At 42.7% G+C, this 24,760-nt stretch overlaps 1 protein-coding gene across 2 annotated transcripts; it reads right to left on the reverse strand.

Moving 5' to 3' along the window:
- Window positions 1-1,576: 1,576 nt before the first annotated feature.
- Window positions 1,577-20,285, reverse strand: LOC119393675 (uncharacterized). 2 transcript variants are annotated; one of them, XR_007416355.1, is made up of 5 exons: window positions 20,187-20,285; window positions 14,048-14,180; window positions 12,070-12,191; window positions 8,545-8,758; window positions 1,577-1,671 (listed from the first exon to the last, which is right to left on the reverse strand). XR_007416355.1 is itself a non-coding variant. In XM_037660793.2 (5 exons), the coding sequence occupies exons 1-4, from the start codon at window positions 15,289-15,291 to the stop codon at window positions 8,702-8,704; spliced, it is 423 nt and encodes a 140-aa protein (XP_037516721.1). In that variant the 5' UTR covers window positions 15,292-15,752; the 3' UTR covers window positions 1,577-1,671; window positions 8,545-8,701. The 2 variants fall into 2 exon arrangements, 1 of the variants encoding a protein (XP_037516721.1); XM_037660793.2 differs by lacking the exon at window positions 20,187-20,285 and adding an exon at window positions 15,181-15,752.
- Window positions 20,286-24,760: the final 4,475 nt, after the last annotated feature.

Here is a 24,760-nt window from a genome sequence, read left to right on the forward strand (position 1 = left end):
GTCGCGTGACGTAAGGTCACATGATGACGTCATCGCATGACGTCGTAGCATGGTCAAAGGAGGCCCGTTCACGAAGGCAGTGAAAAAACCACGTGAGGTGCCTCCGATCCTGGAGGCAATGCAAAACTGCGTCAGGTGCACAAAGCTTTCGGAGGGTGGTGGGGCAGGATCAATACATTAACTGAAAACAAAAAAATTCACCGACGATTACGATCCTGCCTAATGCGAATTCTGAGCGCAGTTTCGTGTTGGGGAAATGCCAACTGTGTTTGAAGTTTTGGCTATCCGCAGTCGTAGCAATATAACATTCGTTACATATTGCCACAGAAAATGCCAGCGCTCGAGTGCTACGCACACCACTCTGCGCATTGCGGGCGTCGCGAACCAAGCGAAACGCCGACAGCCCCGTTACGAGCCGCAGTGCACCTGCAAGCCATGCATACGCACGAGCTCCGACCGAGGGGCCAGTGCGTGACGGAGGAAGAAAACGAGGTGAGAGGTCAGTGGCTCGTGATATCGACAGACTCCGCGTTCACTCTCTTTCGTCCTCGTTCGCTCTATCGGTTACGCCGACGCCATCCAACCACGCGAGAACGGGCGCCTAAGAGCTGCGCTTTAAAAGATGGCTTTCACCTTCGATTTGTCTTAGGTGAATGCGTAAGGGACCCTTAAATTTTTGGCGAGTGATCACACGCGTGCTGAGTTTCTTATTTTACAGAGCACTCAATCAGTAGAAGTTGAAACCAACAATCAACAGCCTATTCCCACAGAAAACAACACAAGCAAGAGACTCCAAGACAAGACTGAAGAGCTACCACTTTCAAGATTCAGAAGCGGAAGATTAAACTCTGTGAAACATGTTAGCAGCAAGAATACCATTGTAAACAACGAACTGTAACTTTTTTTTTCTCCGGCTTTCACTCTTAAAAAAAAAGGCCTTGAATACGGAAAAACCTGTAGGTAAAATGCTGCCGACCACTCTTCCGCATAGGTAAACGGTAGACAGAGATGACGTAGAATCCATGGCACGTAAAGCCCATTCATGCTATATGAAGCGCTCCGCAATCAAGAAATGAAGCAACCGATGCTACAAAACAAGAGCCGTTACGTGAACCATTTCTCACACATTATTCGTAATGCCATTACTAAATGGACGTAAAAAATTAATGTGTTTTCTGTACGTGGACGATTTCTCACACATTATCGTATTGCCGATACTAAATGGACGTAAAAAGCTAATGTGTTTCTGTAAGTTCAACATTAGGCATACGTAAAAATCAGATGTATCTTCAGCAGATACGGGGGTAGTCAAAATTTCGCAGGTCGCTATCCCACGTAATCCTATGGCAGCATGGCCTGGGAACTTTTGACCAGCCCTGTATATGTAAAAAACAAACGCGAAGAATATATGAAGTGAATTCGCATGCTTAAAAACAGACAAGGTCAAGTTTTATCTTCACTGAAATCAAACTTTATTGTCCTAGAATTATAAAACAAAATACATCAAAGGCATTCAACATATTGTGTAAATAAAATTGTCAGAGAAGCTTTATTTCATTTAATTATCTTTAATCTCGAATTTATATTACATAGAAGGAATATCAAAACTTCTTAACACCCATGGTACCTGTATGATTTCCACAATGCAACAGTATTGCGCAGATTTGTTCACTGAAAAAGAAAAGAGAAAAGATATCGTGTTAGTGCAATCACACCAGGCAAGTACAACAGCAAAATAGCGCGAGCTCATTTAGCAGTTCTATGAGTACATTACGCTAATACATGCAGATACAGATAATACATGGAACCTCAATCTGCGGCTAAAGTGTAGAACTTCACACAAAAATTTGGCAGATTCCACACATTTTGGGAACCAATGTAATGCAAAGCAGTCAACAAGGAGCTGCATAGACCGCATTCTTTGTTTCGAGGCAAATGAAGGCATTCACGTTTCCCCCGTAATTATTGTTCGTCATAGAGTCATTCCACCCCATAATATTTTGGTACATATCCATTTAACGAAACGACTGCAAGCGTCCCAAGACTGTGGCATGTGAATCAAACCGTACATGGCATACATGTTATGATTGCATCTTACGCCCTTGTCACTTATGTCACTTTTTTAGTCGCTCGTTAAGGCATCTTCCTCTCTGCCCTATATATTTTCCTCCACACAACAGTGGGATTGAATAGATGAAGCCTTCAATACAGTTTACATATAGGTCTACGTGCTTTATGGAACACAACTGAGGCTGCTGCCTTCCTGTTTCGTTTACTTTGTAATGTCTATTCACTTTGGTTTGGTTTTGTCGTCTATTCAATCCCACTGTCCTGTTAGGAAAATATATAGGGCAAACAGGAAGATGCCTTACTGAATGATTAAGAGAGCATAACTACAACGTAAACAGTGCGATTAGTGGCCATCTAGGCCTCCACTGCAGGAATGGTGGCTGCAAACCAATCTTTTCAGAAACAACGTTATAGCAAAAAACAAAGATCATACAACCAGAGAAATAACTGAAGCTGCAGAACAGAATGTATAGAAACTAACTGTGTCAGCATGCCATCTGTGACCCTTTCACCAAAAAAATATAAGATTTTTTTAAACCGTCGGTGATATGTACAGCACGTGCTTGTGGTGCTCAGCGGTGATGCATGTTGATGAGAGATAGGGGCACCAACCTTGTTACTTTTATTTTAAAATTTTCTATTTTTTGACTGTCATGGTATATATGTGCCCACATGTCGAAAAATAGGATCAGTTGTAAGCCAGCATTGTTGTCGTCCCTTCTTCGTCTTGTGTCCTGTCATAATTTTGCACCGTTTTTTCCCCCGTTATGTCTGAATGACAATTCCATGGACGCACCACAGTGGCAATCCAACATGCTCTCTTTTTTGCATCTCAACACCACTTTGTAGTGATGCAATGAACTCTCACTCAAGTGGCTCCCCCCCCTCCCCCAAACGCTTGGCGCACTTGTATTTACTTGTTCACAAATGCCTGTCGACTGACTGTTCTCAAGCTGTAAACACGTGCTTTTTGAACTTCTGGTAATTCAAACAACATTGGGGGGTCCCCACGAGTTTGAATTATCGAGAGCCTAGTGCATGTTGTTAGTTTTGCAGTATTGCTATTGAGGATGTAAGTGGTTGGAATGCGAGCTGCATGACGAGGTGAAAGACATGTTTGTTTCCAATCAGAACTGTTTAAGGTCAGTTTGTAGGGATTGCAGGCCAGTGTGATTGGTAATGTACAGTAAATCATACAGTCAGCAGCGAAGGTGTCGAACATTACATTTTACACAGGCAGGCACATCATTAATGTAGATTAGAAAAAGCAGAGGACTGAGCACACTTCCTTGGGATACACCACATGTCATATAAGCAGAATGAGAGTTAGAATTATAACAGAGGTGAACAAAGTTCCGGAAGAGAGAAAGTCTTTAATCTAGGTGAGCACATTAGGATGAATGATAAGCTGTGTTAGTAAAGTCGATGGTGAGGAACCCGATCAAGAGCTTTAGAAAAATCTGGAAATACTGCGTCAGCCTGGGAGCCCACCTCAAGCAACAAATGTAAGTGGTTAAAAAGGCCAGCAGGTTGAGGTTGAGTGCCACATAAAAAACCCTTACAAAAGCTCTGCTGATACTTGAAATAATGTTATGATCTTCGACGTAGTTACTGGCTGTGACCGACATTCTTGAGAAGTTTGCAAAAGGTGCTTGTTAGTGAACTGGCTCGATAGTTAAGTGGGGAGGAATGTTCACCTGACTTGAATATAGACATTACCCTGACTAAATGCCAGTCATAAGGAATTAGCCCATTTGACAATGATTGCGAAAACACAGGACAAGACAGAACAAATGCTTTGTGATGTACTTTTAAGCAAATTATTTTTAAAGCCGAGGTGACACAAACTACTAGTAATTTTAAAGGTGTTTAGCAAAGCTGAAATACGCTTCATCAGGAACTATTTCAGGGGTGCAAATGTCGTGAAATGTATTTAATTCAAGAAATAAGCTTATATCTTTATGGTAAAAACTAATTAGAATGAGTCATTAAATCTGAGCACAATCACATACATCAGTGATGACACTGCTAATATCTCTAAGCAAGATGTCAAGATGAAAGCTAAGGTTTATAATGGCCAGATTTACGAGGGTTGTTGGTTGACAGAGATGACATGTCACAACTGAAAAAGTGATGCCTGAGTGTACTTTAGGAGAGACTCTTGCCCACATTTATACTTTTCCCACTCGTTTAAAAGACTGCTTCTTTTTACTGTCTGCTGGTAATATCACTTTTTTTCTAGGTATTCATCCGCCGCAACCTCTGATTAAACCTATGGTGTGCTGTGCTGCTGCTACATCTATGGATATGAGAGGCATGAATTCTGGCTAAGTTTAGAGAGATTATTTTAAACAAATTCCAATTCTGCTTGACAGTGTGCAAGGAATAATGAACTTCATAATAATAATATCTCGGGTTAACGTATAATGAATTTAGCAGAGAAACTATCCAATTCAGTTAATTAGTCGGCTCTGCTGCAGCACCTGATTTTGTTTAGCAGCAGTTTCTTTTTTATTAACTGAAATATACTGCATCCTGTTATTACGTCATGATCCAAATGCCCTTCTAAATTAATTATGTTTGAACAAACATCAGGGATTATTGTTACTACAAGGTCAATAATTGTTGGCGGTGCTTGATGTGCGACATGTGGGATTAGTAATAGGTTGCAATAGTAAAAAATCAAACACACGACTAAAAAACATATGAGCTTCGCTCTCACTTGCTGTGAAGGATTGCGTGAACCAGTATATATTAGGGAAAGTAAAATCTGAATATGACAGAATATGAACACAGTAGGTTAGGGAAATGTGTACATATTTCACACAGAAGCGATGAAATTCTAAAAAAAATCATTCATATTAGGTGACAGTAGATACCACCAATAATTGCATCAATTGAACAGAATTTTAAAGAAACACACACATTAACAAATTGAACTAATAATTAATGGCATCTACAACAAGTCATCATTTATCACCAAGATTATGCCACCTCCTCTGCAATTTGATCTATCCCATCGAAATATATTGTAATGTGTTTCGCTGACAAACACCAAGTTCTTCAGAACAACATCAGTGAGCCATGCTATTAGTGATGTGCAACATGAGTCGATTAGCAAAAATATTCGGTACTCTTTGACATGGCACGTCTGATGTTAGTGTACAAGAAAAAAGGGATTTATCGGTTTTAGTGATTGAGCATTTTGAGTGATGTGAAACTGGGGTCTGACCTGAGATCAGAATAGAAGAATGTCTATCTTTCATGAAGTGTTGAGAGAGACAAGCAATGCGACCAGCCTCATTGTCCCACACATTGTTATTGTAATGCTTATTAAAGGTAAGGCAAATGCAGCCACCGTCTTTCCTTACTGATTTTGTGTAGTGCCTTAAGTGATAGAGTTTATACCCGTGTCACACGGGCATTTGAAAGAGCTTCCAACCGGTAGTCTATTGACTCAGTGGTCAAGCTTGAGCTGCTACACAGGACGCTTCAAAGGCCGTCGAGTCAATAGTCTATCAAGCCAACGAAGCACACCACAACTCTATTGAAATGTCGATAAGCATTCAGCAGCGCAAGCGGAAATAGCGGCAACGTGCCCTCTCGTTCACAGTGTGCTCGTACTCCCGATTAGAAACAACAAATCTAACCAGTATGCTTTAAAAGCAGTACATGTGAGCGTTACTTAATCAAGTATATTCGCCACTTTAAATGTGCGAACTGCACATATTTTCAACAGCAATGTGCTTGTCTTCATCATGTCGTCTTGCCGTGTATCGTTCACCACAGTTTCGGTGCTCAACAACTTAAAAAATTAAATATGTATTCATAACTACGAATAACAATTTATTAAAATGTTTAAACAAAAACAACAGACATATCCATGCTTTTAAGCAGATTTCTATTATTTAACTTCGAAGACAAGAATACGAAAATAAATATCCACAGCACCATGCAATCTTTGAGAGAAACAGCCCTTCAAAACTGCATTGTAGAAGCGTGACAACTCCATCGAGTCAATAGAGTTGTGGTGTTTTGATGGCCTTCGAATGAAGGCCGTTCAAAAGTGCCTGTGTGCACAAGTATTAGTCTGGACGGCCTCGGAATAATCATGAGAGGCGCCGAAGCTTGTGTTCTTGAGCTTGAAGCTATCAGAATCGAAAGTATAGTCGCTGTTTAGTCGAACACCTTTGCGGCACCGCAACTCGTCCCACAAGGAGTAATGCACACTCTCAATGGAAAATTTGGATGCTCCACTGTGTGCTGTTTGATTTTTCGGACTCCTACTGGCTGTTTGGGTACGCCATCAAACGCAATGACAAGATGTCAGCGATGTTACAGTACTTTTACTATGCTGCCAGCACTCGAAGTTTGCATTGGCTATGGCTGGAGGTCGTGCCAGCGTCAAAATCCATGCAGAAATTGCATTTGCCGGGTCGAAGGCTATGTTTATTGGCTATGTGTAATGGTTGCCTTTGGGTTTTAGCCAGTCAAGTATTGATTGAATGGCTACAATGGCCAAACCGCACGCCAAGCCACGCTCGGAGTCAGCTGGTTGGCACTGATCGGTGTGTGTGGCCACAGCTGTGGTGTGCCGTTTCATGGTTTGATCAATTTGATGTCTGAAGCGAATGACAGCACTCACAAGACGGACGAAGAGAGAATGACAGCACGAGCACTGCAACACCACCTACCGTATTCACTCGGAATCTAGGCCGGCCCCGATTCTAAGCCGACCCCCGAATTTCGCAAGGCCAGAAAAAAAAAAAACCTTAATCATTGTACTCGAATCTATACTCGAATCTAAATCGAACCCCCACTTTCGCACATTGTTTTTTCGAAAAAAACATCGGCTTAGATTTCGAATAAATGCGGTAGCCCAACATCGTTTCCTTTTGGCATTTGAGGGTTTGTGTTTTCTGTTGTTTCTGCGGCTAGGCCTCATCTGCATCTCACTCTCTCATTTGTTGCTTGGCGTGTGAGGCCTGATCTGCTGGGATGGCTCTGACGCCACCCCGTTCATCTGCGTGGTCAGGACTAATGAATAAACGTGGCAACTGTAAGACCACTGCCGATGGTGCAAAAAAGCAGCGATTATTCGTCAGGTGGAAGGTGGCCAACGTCACTCCGATGTTGCTCGGAAGTTTTCACCGAGCTGGACAATGTTGAGATGACGCGTCGGGTTCTCGAACCAGCGCAGGTGGACAGTGACTCCGCTGATGACGCGTCGCCCTCACCATAGCAATGAAATGCGAATTTAAACGCAGCGCTAATGACAGCCTACAGCGATGGCCAAATACTGGCTGAAATACAAGCTGAATTGTTTGCGAGTGTGTGTGTGTAAATGTGTGTACAGACGTACATTGACAAGTTTTTCCAGCCACTGGGCTAATAAGGGTGTTTTTTTTTTCTAGCAAATCCTTCTTTTTTCGGACTTTCGATTGTCTGACTTTTCAATGATTCCCAACGAGTCTGAATGAATGGTTGGCTACTGTACGACACTAAGCCTATTGCTACAAAAATCGCTCATGAGTTGCTCTAAAGACGTGCAAATTTCATTGCCTCTATCTGGAACACCATAAAAAATAACACCAGATGTCTTCTTACACATTAGATGTTTCTAAATTAGGCGTTAATAATGGCTGTGCAGATGGCACCGCTGCGATTTTCGATTCTAATTCAGCACATGTTGTGTCCAAGTCATTTTCCCAGGGTAATACGAATGTTAAGGAACTATTCAATGATTCCAGGACTGTATTGCAGCTAGTTTACAAATGTGGGACAGAAAAAGTCAAATTGTTAATTCGTCCGTCTATGCCTTAGTCCTAGGCTTAGGGTTTGATTCAACGTCGCTACCAAGAAGTAGAAGTCAAAGGTACATCAAGGTATTTGGTAATTTGTATCTAGTAATCATGTACAGAGAGTACTAGCACTTTCTCCTGACCTTGGGAGCCTCTTCTGTATATCCTTCACATTGTAACCATACTATGCAAAATAAATGTTTGATTCGAAAAAAAAAAGGCAGCACGAGCCCATTTCAAACAATTCAATAGCGACAACACCACAACAAGGGAAACATCGTCTTCATGGTACCGGTGTGTTTCCTACTGACCATAGGTCGGCAAAAAATGTGAAGCTCACTCAGACTCACTCATACAATATATTTTGCCCTTAGGGCTCACTCAGACTCAAACTCACCAAAATTTTCCTCAACCGGACTCACTCGCGCTCAGACTCACTATAATTTTTCTCAACCGAACTCATTCGGACTCAGACTTGCAAAACTTTACTCATACAGACTCACTCAGACTCACGTCTCGATACGAGTCTGAGTGAGTCGACACATGAGTGAGTTTGCCGACCTATGGTACTGACTAACCTGGAAGAACGTCAACAATAAGCATGGCATCGTAACTGCAGTGCCAAGGCCCCATGCATTGAAGAAATAGGTGTGCTTATGAGCTGCTTGGTCACCTGACTGTTCCATCTTGCTGAATGGAGAACGCTGTACCATCCAGAATTGCGAGGCGGGATGCGGTGGAAATGATGATGCTTCATACTTTGCTGACGATGTGGTCACACAACGATTCTCTGCGACATCAGGACACCAAGACGCTTGTGGCAAAACCAGTCATAGTGGTGCCGGCGTGATGGGTGACAGCTGGCGCAAGAACAATAGAAGCAGCACCTGAAAGAACATCAATGGTGAGTGCGACATCGCAACTTCAGTGTCGTGGCCCATTCACATGAATAATGTGACATGCCTGTCCAATACGTCATGAAACCCTTTCCCTTAGTCATGTGTGGCCATACTTGCACACCACGGCCTGTGGAATGTGGGTATGTGCCCCACATGATTCACGGTTCGTTAACCTAGGAAAGGAAAGAATGCACTTTGGCAATCTTAACGTGATAGCACTAAGGAGACCGCGGCAGAGAAAATATGTTGCTGGTGTCAACGGCTTCTCAGAGAGAAAAAAAAATCCCAATGAAAGGAAACGATAATATCAGTTTGGGATGGATTTGAACCCTGGTGGCGTGCAACCTGATGACTGTGCTTTAACGTGAGTGCCGACATTGCATCATAACATAAGCTACTCCTTAGACATCAGTGCACTCAACATGCCTGGTAAGCCCTCGATATGCCTACAGCTACTCAGTTTACACAAAGACGTCAATCAGCCTAGTAATGCTTGGCTCAAAGAGTAAAAAAATGCAGCATGGGCAGCTTCTCACTGACTGCTTCGCATAAAATCTATTCCCACAGAGCATGGAAATTCGCTGTACTGTGTTTTGATTTAATCCATGCGAATGTGTAAAGAGCACCACTTTTCAACATTATTTTCGTGCCTTCTACTGCAATGTGAATAATAGTATATCCCATGAAAACACCAGAAGTACTTTTAAAAATCCAGTATGTTTAGAACAAGTGTCTTAAGTTAAAAGTATGCAACAGAATAATGAAAGCAAGGTCATCTGGGCTTTAGAAATACTTCACTAGCCAACGTGAGCAGATCACTCGCCCATGTCAGATTCATAACGAGTTCTCCCTGAAGAGATAAGGGCTTTCCAATTTTGTCACGAAATGTGATCGCTATTGCAACCCATCATGTAAACACAATTACATTTAGGAATTATTTATGACAATTGGATGTCGGCTTGAAGTGTGCAAGAAAAGCAGCTGTTGTGTGAAAGCAAAAGCTCTGCTGAAATAAACTGTCATGTATAAAATTTGCCAAATTTGCAGTACCAAGACAACAGGAATGTGCGAATAGTCAATTTTAGAACCGAATCGAGTACTATTCGAATAGTAAAGCAACCATTTTCAAAACAGCTCTGAAATTTCGTAACATTTTATTTTCAAGAAATATTCAATTACTTTTAACCGACGAAAACTACTACAATTATGTAAACTGAGGTAAGCGCGTATGCATCAGCAACTAGAGCATTCAGGAGATTTTGTAACTATACAATGAAATACAGCAGTCACTACATTATTCAAGGTGCCACTTTGTCATCAGCCTTTTATTAAAACTGAAGTGTGGCATAAGAATTAAGCAATAATGAACTGAACATCACCCATGCAGCTAACCATTTAGTGAAACACACAAACTGGTATTCACTTCATGGGCCTTGGCACCAAAGGCAGCTAAATATCATGGTTGAATACTGCATCTGCAAGAGCAGTTTACATCAACATAACATTGTGTCTGTTGTCAGTCATGTAAACACGTACAAAAATTGCACTTCTGAATCCGAATGCAGCCGTCATCCCCACAGTCTCATCACCGATCTCATGGTGATGATAGTGGGTTGGCGACACATTAACTTCTGTGACACTGCAGTTTTTAGCAACGCGCCTTTATCCGACGATCAATACAGTGTCGATAGACCGTTAAAAGCTGAAGCTGCATGTACCTTGGTAATTCAATTGTAAAAATAAGTAAAAATGACCCCTGGCAGTTGCAATGCATAGTTACTGCGGGGTTTTCCCGCCCATGCTGATTATTTGAAAACTATTCGAAAAATATTTGGTATTTTCAATACACACTATTCGATTCGCATGAAGATTATTCGATTTGTTATTCGAAATTTTTGAATATTCGGACACCCCTACAAGACAAGGTGGCTGCTTGCGAGCTCTCAACAGCTTTTTGTAATAGTAGGCATTATGTCACATTAGGATATTGAGACCACGCCAAAGACAGGCTTTTTGACAGAGCACAATAGCAAAGGTCAGTGCACAGGTATAGCAACCTATTAAATATATATACTTAATAAACATGACACAAACAGGCATTCTATGTATAATAACTAAGATTATCGCCTAAGAACTATCCTTCAGTCACTATTTGTCACTACCCAAGTGACCCACAATCCATACTTAATACTAATCTATGTTAATTTAACTGACTCAATGCTTCATAACTCTTGTCTATCTTAGACAACCTGAAGATAAAGGCCCAATCAATGGTCACCAATGGAATGCGTGACTACTACAGGAGAAAAGAATGTTTTTTTTAAATAAATTTGAAGTTCACGAACCTGAACAATTGATGCTGCCCCTCTCTACCATGCTGGCCTCATTTACTGCCTCAACAAACAGTGTCTGCCCTAGATTATTAGTTTGATTAATTTATATTAGATTTATATTAGGAGCAAAGGTGTGCACTAGCTTATTAGTTGGAGCCGATCACTTGTCCAAAATCACTGACATTGTTTAAAATCATCCGTCAACGTATCTTCACACAGCTGCTGCCTAGATAGCACGACAGCTCAGATGGTAGAACCAGTTCATCCACAAATGCAGTGAGGATGGGTATGGTTTGTAGGGTTTAATGTATCAAAGCGACTGAAGCTATGAGAGACGCAGTAGTGGAAGGGTTCAGATCATTTCGACCAGCTGGGGTCCTTTAATGTGCAACTGACATCACACAGTAACATGAACCTCTAGCATTTAACCTTTGTCAAATTGCGACCATCACAGCGGAATAGAACCCACGTCTTTCAGGTCAGCAGACAAGCGACAAAACCAATAGGCCACTGAGCCGGCTGGTGGTGAGGGGTATGATTTCCAGACTACAACTAAATTTCTTCAGCTGTTAAGCTGCATGCAGTTCAGTGAATACACAACACTTTAATGATAAAGCCTGCCATGCACTCTGCATGTGTTACTGAACTGTAGTATGGCCACATAAGCAAGATGGAGAAGGTCCATTATTACGCATAACCAACTCTGGTAAAAAATTGTCGCATGAGATCCCGAACCGTAATATGGAAGTACTCATAGCCCACAATTAGCCCGATGCCATAAAAAGAGCACTGCAATAATGACTGCCTTCTTTGCTTGGTGAGGTAACAAAAAAAAAAAAAGACGCGTGACCACAAAATACAGAGCCCACACAGCTCTTGTGTGGGCATATGCATTTCCTTCCTGCTTTTTTTGCAATGTACCTTTTTTATGTCAAGAACTGCATGTTAAAAGCAATTTTGGCATACCTTGCACAGCAGCGTCTGCCGGCGACACATCTTTTGCAACAATGAAGGCCCTTTGGCCCATGGGCACCTGAGCTGCAACGTCTTGAAATACTTCCAAGCTCCATCCGATCTAGAAGGAACACCTGTCGCAAAACAACAGCACCATAAGCTCAAACAATGGCTACAAAACTTGATTTCCTTTGTGTAGAAATGGTGTTAATCAAACAAACGTTTCATCTTGCCACTGTAACAAAATAAGTTACTTGGGAGAGTTAGTGGAAACTCGAAGTTGGTGCACACTTTCAGACATCACACTACGGATAACTGCTGCCGGAGCCCTGTGGTACAGCAGCCTGTGTGGTAGTACTCATTAAATGATCAAAGGTACCCACTTTCCTTCAAAAGTGGGAGCAGAGCTGCCTCTGCTATGAAAAGCATGTCATCCTCACACTTGAATGCACGAAGAAGCAACTATAGCCATGTGATTTTCTTTTATTGTTTTACATTTTAAAGCAACAATATTAACTTTTTCCTTTTCAAGTAGAACAGAATACATTTTGTATTGCTATATGTAACCACATATCCACACAGGCTTCCCCTGTTATGGTTACCATATCCTCTTTCCAACCACACTTGTGCTATGACTAGTTCTGCTAGTTAACCTGCCACTTTTCTGCTTTATTCTATCTTTTTGTTGAACAAAGGGTAACTAGACACATATGGAAAACTACAAATGCATGTTAGACACAAGTAAATTGTAGCTAATAGATGCACACTTATTCAAGGTAGCAAAGCACCACATGGAGTGTGCTTTGATGATGGAATTATGTGTAAGAAAGTTGGAAGGCAAGATATTCTCAAGTGGTTTCACTTCAGAATACCGGGGCGTTTTGAAACACATCATCATCTTAGAGCTGTTGCAGTGGTGAAACAGGCACATCACCTTTCAGTACACATACTGATGTATTAAAAAAGCTGATCTGCCACAACAAAAACCACTTCAGAAGCAGTGTGAGATGCAGACTTACCATACAGTTTCAACATGAATTAAAATAGTCAACATACCATATGTGGCAGGTCAGGCTATATTTGTATCAACATTGCTTTCGAAATTAAATGAGCAGGCTAATTTCATTCAATTTTAATAGCTTGCTCTTCTCCATGGGTATATCATGGTCTAAAGCCATTTTTTAGAATTTGTACTTGCAGCATGCTTACACATCGGGCATGCAGCAAGCAAGCAAACATAAAAACAAAAAGATTTAAGAGTAACTATGAATACAGAACATGCCTCAGTATGTGCACAACTGAGCCATAGTTACAATGAGGGCATATAGTACGTTTCTTCACCTGTAATGCGCAAAGTTTATTCTTGACAACTATGCATTGTGTTGTATGAAAGCTCCTTAAATTGCAACCATAGGCAGCAGTGGTTAGGCTTCCTTCTTTTTTTTCTGAAGCCAGGGGTTGGGTACAATGATGCTGCACTGTCATCTACTATGCTAAACAATTTGCAACGAACATTCACTGAAGCTGCTTTTTCACCTGAAAAGCCTCTTTATCAGGCTCGCCATCACAGTAGCACGAGAAAAATAGCTGCGCAGCATCAGAACACTAAAACTCCAGCCAGAGAGAAACGCAACATAATTAAACCTGCAGGTGCTATGGATTGCACCGGCCATGTTCGCGACTATGACCCCTCAAGTTTATCACCAAGACAATGATGGCATGCTTTAGGTCTTCAATTAAATTTTACGAGTTGGCTAGCTTTTGTGCCTCTATGGTGTAAGCTTGGAGCATTTTTTGTCTAAAATGCTGTTTGGTAGAGGAAAAGCAGGAAAGACCACTTTCAGTACAATTTGGCGCAGCTGTTAGCTGCTTATCGGCTGCACTAGTCGTGCAACAATGTTGCATAACAACGTAAAAGCCCTAAAATGCATACAAATGTTTTGGTTGGGAAATACAGGCAAGCAATAGATTACCCACGTCGAGTTGTTACCTTTGCACTGCTTGAACTGCAGATACCTTACTCTTCCGCTTGCTGTTAACGTGTGGTGCTGTTTCAGCAGTGAGCATTTTCTTGATAGCATAATGTGCTCTTCAGATATTGAAGAGAGGCAGGACTGCTGTTTCTGCAATGATGAAAGCAACTTTACCATTCGGCACCCAAAATATTTTTGCGCTCATAAACCAACCAAACTGCTTCTAAAGGCAGTTTGGTTGGTTGGTTTATCAGTTTAGAGGTAAATAATAGCTCTAAAGAGATACACCACAGTTCTAAAGACCAAAACAGTGTCGGCCTTTGAACAGTGCTTAGCAATTCTGATACTGAACTGCAACAGAACCCTTTGCAAGCAAACTCAATTCCTAATGCAGATGTTGTTTTCCACTGCAAAGCATGGTGCACTCAGAAATGATTAAAAGTGATACGTCTCTAACTGAAAAAAAAAAAAGTTGGTTCATTTCAATCCGGATTTTTAGGTATCAACTGTGATCCTTTCGAAGAGGGAGTGAGAACGAAGATGGTAGGTCGCGCCTTTTCAACTTCAAATAGAACTGAAGAGAAAGAACGCAACTACTTCTCAGAAACCAATTTTGTGGCTTGCCTACTCTCAATGTTTGACTAAGGCGTCGCGTTGTCAAGTGTAGGTTCTGACATCATTGTTGTGATGATGCTCCTGCTGTTTTTTTTTTGTTTTTTTTTTCCCACTGTATGCTGCTTGTCAGTCTGAACAACTGGTTTGGTAGATAACCCCTTTACTTCTACAGTAATACCTCGTTAACTCGAAGTAGTAAGAACCAGAACAAATTTCGAGTTAAGCAGGTTGAAAGCGCAAAAGACGAAGACAGAGAAGAGGCTTGACACACACGAGCGCTGCGTGCTCGTGTGTGTCAAGCCTCTTCTCTGTCTTCGTCTTTTGCGCTTTCAACCTGTGTCATGCCAAACCAACAAGCCCAAACAAGCTACCCTAGTGAACTTCGAGTTAAGCAGATTTTTGAGATAAGCAAAGTTGCGCAAATTCTATTGAGAAGTCCAGTCGTATCTAAAAACGTTATCACTACCGACCAGTTTCTTAACAGGAGGGCCTAACTGACTCTTTGTAAAGAACTTAAAGAGAAATAATGACATACCAGAGCTGTCAACCAGCTGTGTTTTTCGGCGCTGCCTTTGTATTTTCGGCACTGCCTCGCAGTAACACTTGCACCTAGCAAAGCTTTCTCGAGTTGCTTAACACACCGCATGTGGCGATCATCCGCACCGCTGCACTTTTCGCATCATACGAAACACATTTCTTGTCTCAGCTGATGTCGTCACCCCTGGAGTAGCTGCGTCGACACTGCCGCGATCACCGTGCGTGACGTTAAGTTGTTTCACTTAAATGGTCAAACCAGTCGATGTTGCAGGCGAGATTAGTGTAGCCCACCACTAAGTCCAGAGAATCGGCCTTCTCTGTCAATGTTGTGACTCGAAGGGGCACCTCTCGCACGGTGCAACTACACAATCAGCGCCGTTTTGACGTCCGGAACTTCGAGCCTCGAATCCGCTTCTTTGATTAGTGCTACCTTTCTTTGCAGCATCAGTGACTTGCTTGGCTTTTGGTGGCGTTATCCTCACCACATCGCACGAGCGACGAAAAAATCCACGCGACGTGCCTTGCGTAAATGAAATGCTGAAATCGCATCTCTGACATTCTAGCCACTGTACTGACGGTAAACAAAACGTGTACGACCCGAGCTATTTTGCAGGGCCTGCTTATGTGCACGTCTATAGCGTCACATGACGTGACACAGGGTTGCTCGACAAAGTCGTTATTGCCGCTAGGTTTCGACTTTACTTTCGGGAACAGTGTCCACTTCGTCGTAAACGCGACAGCCTTGCGCGAACCTTGTGAAACGTATGACATTTTGCCGCTAGTATTTTGTGAAACGGTTCGACGGCGAAGTTTTGGTTCCATTCTCAGTCGAGATTTTGAGATAACCGAAAGTGGGCACAGAAATACTTCGAGATGAAGGGCAATAAATACATTGCACCTATAGGAAATCGTTCGGTAGCGAGAAAATTTCGATTAGCCGATTTTTCGAGATATGCGAGTTCGGGTTAACGAGGTATTACTGTATATGTTGTAGCATGGATTTTGGGGGTCAGTAGAAGGATGATATTTATATCTTTCTTTAAAGGGGTCATGAGCCACTTTTCCAAGTAATGATCTAATGGCCTCAGTATCGGAGTGTACTGCCTCCCGAATCGATTGCCGCAAAAATTTCTCGAATCCGTCAAGAATCAGCGGAGTTACGGGGGTTGGCGCACGCTCCCAGCGCTTTCTCTCTTTTCTCGTGCCGGCGAGCGCACTGGAAGCTAGACAGGGAGGGATGGCATGGGGGAAAGAAGTTACGCCAGCGCGCGTCATGAAACGCGATCGCTCTCCCGCTGTGATTCGCTGCGCGAGTGCGGCTACCGTGTACTGAGGAGTGCGGCGCCGGCAAGTGGTGGCACCCCGCGGCAAGAAGCGCATCTGATCCGAACGCCGCTCTCGATTTACGTCGGCTATCGGCCAATAAGCATGCTATGTCTCTTGCTACGTACAGCGGACAGACGCCCCCGCCCACCGACGAGAGTGAGACCGGCCTCTGTTTGAAAGAGGGTGCCTGGGGAAACGGCAACTTCGCGCTCCGCTTGTGGCCATTACGCGGCGCGCACGACTGTAATATTTGGCAGAGCAGTTCATAGCCGTGTCAGCTTTCCGCAGGATGTGTTTTTCAATCAGCCCAAGGGGTGCTTCATGACCCCTTTAAAATTCGGCGGATGACTGCACTGGTACCTATTCATAGGGGAGAGATAAATTAACACAAGATACTTGTTTTTGAGCATTGTTCTTGGACATGCTTTTCTTTCTGCCAGGTTGTCTTATGAAGGAAGAGATGTGGGCAGGCTGTTTCTTTTCTTTTTTTTGGGGGGGGTTCAGTGAAAATCACACTTCATTTGCTTCTGTCAGATTCTAACTTACAATGCTTTTCATTTATTCTGAATAAGCTATTGACAACTCATGCTTTTGACTTACCGGATGGCTCAAACTGAAATGCACGTAGCGGTGTGAATGTGTTTGCTTGTGGTAGACAGAGAACTTTTGCCTCCTGTTTCGGTTACTCATACATCGAAGGAATGGGAGTGATTCATTGACAAATGAACTGAATATGCACTAAGTTTAGGTGGATGTCTGACTTGTGATGTCACTATAATTCACGTACAGTCAGCCACGAAATAATATGGCCCATGGGAGCACGTGCCAAAATTGCCATCTGCGCTGTTTAGTGGTGAGCCATCTGCTGTCAAGAGTGCTGCTCTGGAGAATGCGTGGCCACAGCTATGCTCTCGAAAGCGGATGGCTCGCCCCTAGACAGTGTAGACGGCAATTTCATCACACACTTGTGTGGCCCGTATTATTTTGTGGTCGATTGTACCTGAGAGACTTTTCGTTTAGGGTGAAATCTGTTTTTCATGGTGATGCTCCAATGAGGGCCTCAGCCTCAGTGAACGTGACCAACGTAATCGTAGAAATGAGGGCGCCTCATCAGATTTTACATGAAACGAAAGTCTTCCTCAAGTACATTAATGAGAACCAACAGACAATCAAGCCAAGGAAGCTATAGGGGATGTTATTTGTAGTAATCAAAAAATTTAAAGTGGACAAAAAGACAACGTGCTGCCAGCATCGACCGATAAACACAGATACACTCGATAAAATGGCAGGAGAAGACCGTTGCTGTAGCTCAATCGGTAGGACATCGGATGCATTATTCGAAGCTTGCATATTTGGTACCTGCTGGTGGCATACAAATAACGTCCCCAATACTTTTCTTGGCTTGACTGCCTGTTAGTTGTCATTAAGGTTGTCTAACAAAGAAAAACGAGCCCTTTAGTCCCTTCTTTTGTTCATTCCTCAAGTACATGACATACAGTGACATCACAAGTCAAGCTTACACAGGCACCTAAACTTCGTAAAACTTGATATTCAGTTTACTTGTGGATGCAGAAATATGAAGCAGAGAGTCTGTATTAACTCATTATCAGGAAGTTTTACTGTAGGTAAAAAGTAATGTGAGATGTATATAGTGTGAAATGATGTGTACAGCTGGCGACAAAGTTGCAAAAACGTTTGTTCTGCACATGTTTAGTCGTAAACTTAGCATTGAGGTGGTCCTAGTAAAAATATGGTAAACAACGCAATCACTAGTAACCTTCATAAATATTTTTTTGTTTTAAGCAATAAAAATATTTTTGAAGTGTTCAGCCAGTTTCTGTGCTTGCGCGTGTTTATACCTCGTAGCAATGCGTCCCAGCGGCATGTACAAGCTGCGCGGACACGAACATTTTGACAACATAAGCAGCTTTGTACGTGCCTATTTAAATGGTTTACTATTGAGTGTTAGCCTGAGTAAACAAGAAATCCAGCCCCTACTTAAAGTGCGTTTAACCACGTGCAGCTGTCCGCTGACTGCTCGCACAGTGTGCTTACGCAGCAGCACATTACCTATACGCTAGGATTGAGAAGCGGGAAGAACACTATGATTAAGAAAAGGATCTATCAAAATAAAAAAAAAGGATATGTTGCATGGTGAATAAGTTGCAGTTATGAACCAACACATGGTCAATGGTAAAACATGGTCACTTGAATATGAATGTGTTGGTTCATGACTGCATCTTATCCTGTTTTTTATCTTTATAAGATCTTTTTCCTAATCGTAGTGTCCCTTCCCACTTCTAAATCTTAGCGCATAGGTAACGGGGTGTTCCAAACATCGGTATTACTTCCCGGTGCTGTAAAAGCACACTAATGGGGCCGTTAGCGGAGAGCTGCATGTGGCGACCACATGCACTCTAGTATGGTTTGACTTTCTCGTTGGCTCAGGCTAAGATGCACTAGTAGATCACTGAAATAAGCACGGACAAAGCTGCTTATCGTGTCTAAATCTTCCACATGTCCGTGCTGCTTGTACTCGCCCGCTAGGATGGATTGCTACGAGGTACAACACGCGCAAGTACACAGACTGGCAGAACACAAGTTCAAAAATATTTTTCTCGCTTAAAGCACAACATTATTTTATAAAACTTTCTCAATCAGTAGCCAATGAAGCTTACTAGTAAATGCGTTATTTACCATATTTTTACTAGGGCGACCTCAATGGTAAATTCACGACCAAACATGTGCAAAAACAAACATTTTTTGCAAATTTGTCGCCAGCTGTACGCATTATTTCACACTATATACATCTCAAATTATTTTTTACCTACAGTAAAACTTCCTGACAATGAGTTAATAAAACTATCACATATCACTGAATGTTATCTTTGTATTAAAAAATCACCAATATAGACCATATTGCCCATATAAAGGCAGTATAAAAAAACCACTAAAGCGTAAAAGTTTGTAAAACTTAATTTAAGTTAATATCCTACCATCGTTGTACAGGGGAAATTTGTCCTAACCTAATTAAGGTAACTCAGATTTTCTGACAACGCGTTTCACGAGCCGTGGTTTCTAAATAGCTTTCCGCAAAAAATTACATGCTGCTTGAGTTCCCTTGAGTTTACAGTTCCCTTCTCGGGCTTCTCGTGCCTTTTATCAGACACCGCGGAGGAGATGCACTTTCGCCCGACGGTGATCACACGCGTGAAGGCTGCAGCGCGCCACGATTTCACGGTAGATCGTCTCGTCTTTCGGAAGCAGCGGCATATGGGCAGTGTAAACAGAGGCTCACCTAACGGCGGAGAGACACACACATGGAGCGGCTGCGCTCCGGCACTGACAAGCCTGAACAGTGCTGGCAATCGCATATTCTTGTCCTACACGATCATTCCGCGATTTCCGTAAATGCTGCAGTTTGTGCGCTCACTTTGAACTCCGCCTCAAAAAAACATGCACGGTACAATCCGCAGGGTAAGAATCATACTAATTATATCTGCGTAGTGCGGGGATCAAAGTTTAACGAAAACGTTGGCGTAACCCGCACATTTCCCCGCCTTTACTCGAGGCGGCCTCGTCTCAGATATTGCTGAGCGTGAGCATATGACAGCAGATCGATTTTTAGCGGCACGATCTACAACCACAAAGGCGAAAGATGGGAAGTCAATCACTCACCTCGAAGACGTAGAGCGTATGAAAAAAGCAGCTCCAGCATGGTCCCGCCGTCCCGCTTCGTGCGTACGGCGTTAGGGTTAACCGTTAAGGGGGTAGCGGCCGTGGACGAATGAGTCAACGAGTGACGATCGCAGTGCGCCCATGTGCGCCCCCTCGGTTGATATGTCGAATGGATTCTCTTTCCGCGATGGCCTCCTGAACTGCCGTTTGGGATCAAATAGTTTCGTGCATAAACAGAGGTGCAAAACGCGTAGTCGCAGCGATGGTATGCGACGACCATGTTGGTATGAATTCCTGGAAGTCATCCGTATTACAAGAGATACTTGCGGCCGATTTTTGTCATGAAGGAGGAGACGCTTGTGTTTTGCACTATTCAGCGAAAAAATATTGTTTTACGTGTGCTGTGTCCATGATATTCGCGAAGTATTGGAGTCATTCCGTATTGTAAGTCACTACTTGCTGCGTGATTTTCGTCGTGAAGGAGGAGACGCTTGTGTTTTGCAGAATTCAGCGAAAAATTATTGTTTTAAGTGTGCTATGTCCATCATATTTGCGAAGGATTGGAGTCATTGTTTTTTCCTGGATAATGTATCCGCTTTCTTGGTTCCTAAATACGGAAATTTCTTTGAGTGTTCTTGGTAGAAGGTCCCGTTCTCCTTCCCCTTCAAAATTTAACTTGGCTCTGCCCTGTTCATTTTTCTTTTCTAATTGGCATTGCCTGCTATATTCTTATGGTGCGGGCTGAGGCTTTATTCTTTTCGTACCTCAAAATAAAGGAATGTGACGTACGCGCCCATAGACACGCACATGCGCGTGCACAACACACAAACGCACGCACGTGAGTGGTGTCAGTGCAATGGATATTTGCACCAGATAAACATATATGAAAACATTAATAAACAAACAAATCACTGAATTGACATTGGATGAAGGGAATGTTACATTTCTCACATTAAGTTCATTACAAATGAGGAAATGTTGCACATTTGTTGCTCATTAACGTCACTAAATTATTATGATCCAGAGCGGGCTACAGTGTTTATCTTTGTGTATTTTTTTATTTCGTAACCTGGTTATTTCCTTTTGTTTGTTTTTATTTGTTAACCTTTCTCATTTTTCCACTTCCCTTCTTTTTAGCGCTCGCCTACGCCATTTCGCAGGTGTGCACATGAAGGCTTCCTAGACTGTGACCCATGTAGAAAGATCGTGGTAAAAAAAAGCCGGCAAATCCCACGCATTGTGGGAATCGATGTAATGCGAAGCAGCCAGCAAAGAGCTGCATACATCGTCTTGTATGTCATTGAGGAAAATGCGTGTCATGGTTTTCATCTTAACTCCTATTACTTATGTTCGTGACATAGTAACGTCGCGCAATACCAACTTCGGGTTCGATCAGGCTAGCGAAACGGCCGCCAGCGCACCATGAGCGTGGCACGTAAGTCATGCTGTACATGACATGCGTGTCATGACTTTCATGTTAACTCGTGTTTTTGTGTTCGTCACACGGTCACGTCGCAAGATACCAATTTTGGTGTATATCAAGCTAGCGAAACGGCCGCCAGCGCCCCATGAGCGTGGCACGTAAGTCATGCTGTACATGACAGGCGTGTCATGATTTTCATGTGAACTCCTGTTATTTATGTTCGTCACACAGTCACGTCGCAAGATACCAATTTTGGTGTATATCAAGCTAGCGAAACGGCCGCCAGCGCACCATGAGCGTGGCACGTAAGTCATGCTGTACATGACATGCGTGTCATGATTTTCATGTTATGACTTGTCATTTATGTTCGTCATACAGTCATGTTATGCCATACCAATTTTGGTGCACATTCGATTAACCAAGCGACCAGGAGAGCACAAAGTCGTAGGCGGCTAGATAGATAGATAGATAGATAGATAGATAGATAGATAGATAGATAGATAGATAGATAGATAGATAGATAGATAGATAGATAGATAGATAGATAGATAGATAGATAGATAGATAGATAGATAGATAGATAGATAGATAGATAGATAGATAGATAGATAGATAGATAGATAGATAGATAGATACGCTCAAAGTCGCAGAAGTTCGCTAAGAAATGCTTCGCATTTAAAATGGTATTTAAATAGATTGCCACATTGCGTGGTATTTCCTAGTTGTTTTCCTCAACGTGTTCATTTGAAGGTGACTTGTTTCTTCCAACAGTCTTAGCCGTTTGGGCTCATGGATTGTGTAATAAAATTCAGAATTTTTCAGTTATGACCCTTTAGCACCGGCTGAACTTTAATGTAAAACTTTCCAACCAGTGCCAAATGCCGGTGCAGAAGGAAGGAGCGTTCGAGAAGGAGCTCAATTTTCGAAACATTTCTCAACGTTTCGATTTTGAACCGTTGCGCAGTCATTCCCAGCATCGTTGCTAAGCTGCAAGCAAGGTCATGAAGGAAAAAAAAAATTGCTAGAATCATGAGAGCGAGGAAACGGCTGGGCGGAAAGACGGAGCGGGGAGCCTTTCAGTTTCTTGTGGCTGTTCGCGCTGCCATAAGGCTGAGCTTATGACCGGCGCATTTCTATGCGAACAATCCTGTCAAACGCACGCCTTTCGCGCATGCTTTGCGATTGGTACGCAGGCTGCGTGCAGCGAACAAATTGCGCTTGAGCCCCCGTGAATTTCCAATAAACCTTTTACTTCCACACTGGTTCCTTACGCATAAACAGCGAGAGAGAAAAATATATAGAACGAATACTTCAAGAGCTTGATTGCCGCTGATCATTACAAGAGTAACAATGAATGAAGCATTTCTCGCGTGGAAGTACAGTTTACTGCACGAATACGAGTGAAAGTTTCGTTCAGCCCTGCAAGTTTCGAATGGAGCGCACACTGAGAACGACAAAACAAAAGCCTCCACGCGGACGTTGAAAGTAAGGCTTCTCATGGTATATTCTAGACCGAGACAGAGGCTTTTCATGTACACGCACCACTTAAGATGGCGCTTTAACTATTAGACAATATTTCTAGTCATATTTTTCTGCCAGCCGTAATTAAACATTGCGGAGAATAGTATAGGCGCTGGCAGCTCAAGCGGCACTCTCGATTATTACGTTCTACCAGCGCGTCGTGTTATCAAACTACAGCACTGGGGTTGCAGCAACATTTTTGTTCTATTCACCGGGACATCCTGCCTACCACCATTGAGGTTAAAGTTGTTTTCACAAGAGGGCCCCTTTGGCTGGCTCGCATCGAACGTAAGGCATTAGGCAAAAGCAATGTCTATTCTTGGCAAGCCTTTCAGAAAGTTTAGACAGGGCTTAGCTCACTCGTCCTTTGCAAAGTGAGACTTTTCAGAAAGCTGCCGTCAAACACAAGGTATAGGCAAACACTTTCTAAGGCCCTCGCTTTTTTTAATATTTATTTTTTTTCTCTCTTGAATTGCTCTGCAATTTGATCTTGGAGGGACGGCCGGCGCTTGGTATAAGCTTCACGTTTGGTCTAGATCCATGTTGCCGCACGTTTTTTTTCTTTTTTTTTCGAAAACCTGCCATACATTTTAAACGCAACATGTGTGTTTAGTGGTTATACATTTGCCGAGCTCGCTCGCAAATGCATGCGAAAAAAAGCAAAAAATAAACCTAGGTGGTGTGGAGAAACGCTTCACGTCATATTTTCAACTCTTTTCTTTACTTTACATATATGTGGCTTCAAGGTATAAACTATTGTTATGTTGGTATTGCTTTATGACAACGTGGAGTAACTGTTTTGCGACCGTGCAACTTTTTATGAAACCACGAGACAATGGAGCCAAGGAAAGCATACTGACAAGCATAGTCTGCTGCATTCTTAACCATCACAACTACGTGACAACATAGATAATTTAGCCTATCCTTTTAACTGAATTGTATGAATAAATTGGCCACGTATCTGCGTGCTTCGCTGCAAATGTCCTCTAAAGACGATAGAAGAGGCGCTGCGTGAGATATGGAGGCCATCTGGCATCACGTTGGGAAACATGAGTGCTGTGTTGCGGGCTGGTAGTCCCGGCGCAGCAGCAGGCGAAGACCGGCGGTGACAACCGCGACCGGCGGCGACGCCAGCCAGTCCGAACACGCGGTTTGGCGCGAAGCGCCGAAGCAGAAGAAACGTCCGCACTCAACGAGTAATCTCCACACACTCTTTCATTTACACGTCGCCTGGGTAAAACAGGCATGCCCGAGCGGCGCCCTGGCATTCGTACAGTGCAATACTGAACCGAAACTGAAACGCAACAATGAGCTCGTGCAGAGGGCACGGAGGAAGGCAAGTTTCAGCGCACTGGCATTTTCAGCGCAGCTTAAGAAACTAGGGTCTCTAGAATTACGTATCTATGTATTTTCTATTAAAGGAACACACCACCTAATACTTACCTAGTGATGTTGCGCCTCAGATATGCGTAATGTTTGCTTTTTTATCAACAATGTACACAAGTATGAACCTAGTCAGCCGTTCATGATGGCTGGCCTTTGGGCAAGTGGTTCAACTTTGGCCGAGTGGCTGAATCGAGTGACGTGCCGACAAATAGAAAGACAGACCGAAATTTCTGCGTTTATGTTC

Source organism: Rhipicephalus sanguineus, chromosome 5 (genome assembly GCF_013339695.2).
Source record: "Rhipicephalus sanguineus isolate Rsan-2018 chromosome 5, BIME_Rsan_1.4, whole genome shotgun sequence".
NCBI classification, from domain to species: Eukaryota; Metazoa; Arthropoda; class Arachnida; order Ixodida; family Ixodidae; genus Rhipicephalus; species Rhipicephalus sanguineus.